Consider the following 6,000-nt stretch of genomic DNA (forward strand, 5'->3'; position numbering starts at 1 on the left):
AGTTCCACTCTTGCTCAACTTGGTTTTCTCTCTAGTCCACATGATTCTGCATTATTCACTCAACCGATGCGGTGGTATTGTTCTTCTGTTGCTTTATGTTGATGATATAATAATAACAGGAGATGATTCATCTGGTATTTTAGAGTTACAACATTATCTCAATCAACATTTTGAAATGAAATACCTGGGTTCTCTCAGCTATTTTTTAGGTCCTGAAGTTTCTCAAAATTCTGATGGCTATTATCTATCTCAAGCCAAGTATGCATCCGACTTACTTTCTCGAGCAGGCATCACTGATAGCAAAATAGTATCAACCCCATTGGAGCTCAATTGCAAACTTACACCTCTTGATGGCACTCCTCTTGATGATCCTACTTTATATCGACAGCTTGTCGGGAGTCTTATTTATCTCACAGTTACTCGACCTGACATTTCATATGCTGTTCATCTGGTCAACTAGTTTATGTCTGCTCCTCGCTCAACTCATTTCTCTGCAGTACTTCGAATCCTTCGTTATATCAAAGGCACTCTTTTTCATGGTTTGCACTTTTCCGCTACCTCCTCCCTAGTATTATCTGGCTACTCACGATCTTGATTGGGTGGTGATCGGCGGATCGTCGCTCTACAACTGGTTATTGTTTCTTCTTGGGTAATTCTCTTATCTCTTGGCGTAGCAAAAAGCAAACTGTTGTTGCACGTTCTAGCACAGAATCTGAATATCGTGCTCTTGCTGATGCTACATCTGAATTACTTTGGTTACGGTGGTTATTAACTGATTTGGGTGTCACTCATTCTTCTGCCACAATGCTTCATTGCAATAATAGAAGTGCCATACAGATTTCTCATAATGATGTATTTCATGAGCGTACCAAACACATCGAAATTGATTGTCATTTTGTATGTCATCATGTTGCTCATGGCACCATATGTTTTATTCCTGTATCCTCTGTCAACCAAACCGCTGATATATTCACCAAAACGCATCCTCCCGCTCGCTTTCAGGATCTCTTAAGCAAACTCAAGTTGGCACCAGTGCTACCACCTTGAGTTTGAGGGAGGGTGTTAGCATAATTACAGCAATTAGCATGATTATAGGAGATTTGTGTAGCATAATTACAGCAATTAGTATGATTATAGGAGATTTGTGTAGCATAATTATAGCAATTATTATTCTTGTCCAAATTAGTTCATATTCTCATGTATAAATAGATGTAATATCTCTGTAAATAAGACACAGACAAATACACAATCCTTTCCTTCATTACTTGTATTCTTTCTTCTAACATAATTAAATATAAACTGAATTTATTTCATTGCATTAGGTAAAAATGCTCCAATTCTATCCATATCCATACCAAACAGAAAACACAAAATATAAAACAGAACACTACACACTGAAAAACCTATTCCTAAGACCATTTATGATCATTCCTACCAAACCCAACTGCAGGAAATTACCTGGACAGCCAACGGCAAGACATCTATTTATGTGTCATAGCAACCCATCAGCCGCAGGCTTCCATTTTATTGCTGAAGGGACATCACAGTGCTGCTTCGTTAAGCTGCTTCTTATAGATTTCTCCTGTCTTTGATAGAACTCTTGTTGATCCTCAAGTTCTCTTAATTTTACTTTCAGTTTATCGATCTCCTGAGAAATCTGTGCAATTTCTTGCTTTAGTTGAACAGGAAAGTCTTCCACACGCTTTCTAGCCTGAACCACAAAGTGAGCATGTGCCAAGTATTTCATATGTTCAAAAATGAACTGAAATTTGAAGCCAGCATATTTCACCCATTTCAGACATGCAAACCATTCGCCGAGTTTTTGATCAGTGATATCCACAATTCTAGTTGCACGCATGTTCTCTATAACACCACATAGAAAATAAAAGATTAACGACTTTGCTTTTGGACTTAACATGGACCCAGCACAGATATCCTCATTCTTGCTAAGCAAATCTTGAAAGGTGGGGATAAGTGTGCGAGGGATCAAGTAATCCTGGAAAGTGATGAATTCTTCATGTTCCAGAATAAAATCTGGAATCTGATAGTCCAAAATGACAGAATCCAGCCTATCCATGAATCTTTTGAAGGCTTCCTCTGAATATGCAAAAGAAGAAGTATATTCGCTGCTGCTTTCAAGTGAGGTAATATTTGTTTCTATTCCCTTTCGTATAGCTTCTTCAATATCATCAAGTTGCTTTCGCTCAGCAGCCTCCAGGGAAACCAGTATATCATCAAATAGAACAGCCATGCTTTCTATATATTTTGATTTGCTAGCATCCTTAACTATTTCATTTTGCTCCGTCTCTTCTATTGCCAGTTCTTTGCTAATCATCTTACTAGAGATGTACCTACCCACAATTCTCAATTCCACATTTCCCCGCTTTCCTTTTAGTGATGCCATAACCTAGATAAACAACAAGTAATCAAGTCAAACACAGTGCGGGATAAGCTTCCAGCTATCGCAAATCTATGAGGAAATCAAAACCTATACACAAGAAAATATGTGCGCGTATATATAATCTTACCTCAGAAATTACACATTTTACTTCAGCAATCATTGGGCAACCTTCTGAACAATAGTAAACGCAAAGTTTTGGATCCCTTTGTCTCTCGCAAACATCGCAATAAAAATCATCATCTTCGTCGTCATCCTCAACATATTGATCCTTGAGTGTAAGGGTATCTATGTGACATTTATGTTTAATGGTACAGGGCAATGGGCCACACAGAAGGTGAAGACTGAAATTGCATTCCAGACAACGAAATGCAGCAGAGTCTTTGCAACAAGTTTTGCAAAAGTTGCATTTGAGTTCATCATGTATTTTCTCCACAACAGTAAGAAGGTGATTGTGACCAGGATATTCTATTCGGGGCTTTAGTAAAGCACACTCAACATCCAGCTGGAAATCGCATTTGTTACAGCGAAAGGCAAAGTCACAACAGTCCCTGAGACATAAGCGGCACCTTGCCTTTCTTGATTTTTCACTCGTTACTCGTCTTTCCTTTGAATTTAGAGAAGCCAAGGTGAGAGAGTGAGACAAATGAGAGTTTCTGATAGTTTGTGGTAATTCAGCACATGATTTGTGTAAAATCAAGTTGCATCGGCTGCAACCATATGTAGAACCAAAGCAAGGAGCTCCGCATGCATTGCAGGGAACCTCAACAACTTTCTTCTCACTAAGTATGAGTGGATGCTCATGGAGGAAATGCTGGATCTTCTCAAAAGCCCCAGGTTTTATTCTTGGCAGCAAGGAACATTCAAGACACAGATGGAACTGACACTTGCCACAGCGAAAGGTCAATTGTGAACAGTTTTTTTCGCATGCATCACACTTGTAGGATGGGGTTGTGAGCAAAATTAGAGAGCATGAATGAAAGAAATGTTGATCAATCTTTCGGGGTAACCTGTCCATGCAAGATTTATGGAAGCAAAGTTTGCAGCGAAAACAGAAAAAGCAGGTAGCATCTGAGAAGGGCTTTCCACATATTTTACAGGTAGATTCAAAATAATTTTCCGATGTCATCTTGACCAGAATCAAAGGATGATGGTGACTAAAATGTTCAACCCGCTGCCACTCTACAACTTCGAATTCTACATCATCTTCATCATCCTCATAATCTTTATCTATTATTTTACACATTCTGGAACATGCAATACAGAGTTTGAAACGACACGAGCAACAGCGGAAGTACACACCTGAACGGTCTATCCCACAAGCATCACATGTATAAGATGGAGTTGAGAGCGAAATGAGGGAACAGGGATGAAAGAAGAGTTGAATCTCCTTCTCTAAAGTCTCCATGCAAAATTTATGTAGGTAAAAGTTACATCCTTGACAACCATAAGTAGGTGCCGAGCATAACTTTGTACAAATTCCACAAGAAACTTCATGCTCTTCCATTGTTTCAAAGTGCATAAGAGGATGCCAGTGACTAAAATGTTGAATTTGCTTTTCTCCAGTTTTTGTTGCACTACTCAAGAGAAAACATTTAACACAGAGTTGAAAATAACACTTACCACAGCGGAAAGTCAAGCCTGAGGAGTCCTTTTCACAAGCATCACAATAATAAGAAGGGGTTGTGAGCAAAACGAGTTGGCATGGATGAAAGAAGACTTGAAGCTTTTGAGGTAACATATCCTTGCAAGATTTGTGAATATAAAAGTTGCACGGTCGGCAATTATACACATTATCTGAGCAGACCTTTTCACATATTTGGCACAAAACTTCATCTCCCATCTTAGCAAGAAACTTCAAAGGATGCCGATGACTATAATGTTGAATCTGATCTTCATCACCTTCTGATTTCATGGTGGAAAGTCGAGCACAGTCAACGTCCAAATCAAAGTCGCACCTTTTACAACGGTAGCCAAAAGTGCGTGAGTGGTTGCTATAACAAGCATTGCACACATAAGATCCAATTCTAAGGAAAAGTGTACAAGGGTGAAAAAAATGTTGGATTTCCCGCGGAAGCTTAGCACAAGATTTGTGGAGAAAAAATTCACAACCAACACAGCCATAGGTCTGAACCGACAATGAGTTCCCACATCCAGAGCAGTCGAGATCGTCAAAATCTGAATTCTTATAAAGCTTCAGGGTGTGCTCGTGAAGGAAATGTTGAATCTCCATTTCACGCATAAAATGTTCAATTTGCTTTCCTTCAGATTTTGATGCACTACTCGAGCGAAAACATTTAACACACAGTTGAAAATAGCACTTACCACAGCGGAAGGTCAAGCCTGAGGAGTCCTTTTCACAAGCATCACAATAATAAGAAGGGGTTGTGAGCAAAACGAGTTGGCATGGATGAAAGAAGACTTGAAGCTTTTGAGGTAACATATCCTTGCAAGACTTGTGAATATAAAAGTTGCACGGTCGGCAATTATACACATTATCTGAGCAGACCTTTTCACATATTTGGCACAAAACTTCATCTCCCATCTTAGCAAGAAACTTCAAAGGATGCCGATGACTATAATGTTGAATCTGATCTTCATCACCTTCTGATTTCATGGTGGAAAGTCGAGCACAGTCAACGTCCAAATCAAAGTCGCACCTTTTACAACGGTAGCCAAAAGTGCGTGAGTGGTTGCTATAACAAGCATTGCACACATAAGATCCAATTCTAAGGAAAAGTGTACAAGGGTGAAAAAAATGTTGGATTTCCCGCGGAAGTTTAGCACAAGATTTGTGGAGAAAAAATTCACAACCAACACAGCCATAGGTCTGAACCGACAATGAGTTCCCACATCCAGAGCAGTCGAGATCGTCAAAATCTGAATTCTCATAAAACTTCAGGGGATGGTTGTGAAGGAAATGTTGAATCTCCATTGCTCTTCGATTCTAATCCCAAGTAAGAACCAAGTTTCTTCCCGCTGCAACTAGCCCCAAATCAGCACAACCCAAATGGATAACTGGCTCAGTGCACAGGAACCAAAGAAGTCGTCTAAATTTCATTGACTTGGTAGAAAAATGAGGCTAAGGAAAAAAGTCGAACCTGATTCAGTCGGACTTGGATCACTTGAAACAGAATCCAGACTCAGAGACACCAGTTCTCCCAAAGCACTAACAGTACCTCTCACAATCACTTTTTCAAAGCACTCGCAGAACTCAGCACAAAATTAATTTATTTGCTTTAGGCCCCATAGTTAGAATTCGATTCAACATCCAAAAAACCCAAGTATTTTTGGTAACGTTGTTGAGGGTGATCGGAAAGCGGCCGACTTTTTCTCTATTTGGTGATTTGCGTCAACGAAGCTTGAATAAACTGAGCCTACATTAGACTTTATATTTGAAGTTTCAGCTTTATTTATTCATTTACTTATTTATTTTTCGATTTTCAATGGTCTTTTAACCCTTTTTTTTTAACCCTTTAATCATTCATTACCGACAAATTATTGAGTCCCCAAGTGTTAACTTCATTCACAATTATTTAGAACCATCTTTCATATTTTAATAATAATTAATTTATTATATCATAATATTAATTATCCAACTA

General features: G+C 38.8%; 1 protein-coding gene across 3 annotated transcripts; it reads right to left on the reverse strand.

Moving 5' to 3' along the window:
- Positions 1-1,288: 1,288 nt before the first annotated feature.
- LOC110642467 (uncharacterized) lies at positions 1,289-5,786 on the reverse strand. 3 transcript variants are annotated; one of them, XM_058151119.1, is made up of 3 exons: positions 5,500-5,786; positions 2,529-5,377; positions 1,289-2,407 (listed from the first exon to the last, which is right to left on the reverse strand). In XM_058151119.1, exons 2-3 carry the CDS (start codon positions 5,331-5,333, stop codon positions 1,493-1,495), a joined length of 3,720 nt encoding a protein of 1,239 aa, XP_058007102.1. In that variant the 5' UTR covers positions 5,334-5,377; positions 5,500-5,786; the 3' UTR covers positions 1,289-1,492. The 3 variants fall into 3 exon arrangements, with proteins under 3 accessions (XP_058007102.1, XP_058007101.1, XP_021650243.2); XM_058151118.1 differs by having other exon boundaries at positions 2,529-5,416; XM_021794551.2 differs by having other exon boundaries at positions 2,529-5,786.
- Between the last annotated feature and the right edge of the window lie 214 nt (positions 5,787-6,000).

Source organism: Hevea brasiliensis, chromosome 8 (assembly GCF_030052815.1).
Source record: "Hevea brasiliensis isolate MT/VB/25A 57/8 chromosome 8, ASM3005281v1, whole genome shotgun sequence".
Taxonomy (NCBI): Eukaryota; Viridiplantae; Streptophyta; class Magnoliopsida; order Malpighiales; family Euphorbiaceae; genus Hevea; species Hevea brasiliensis.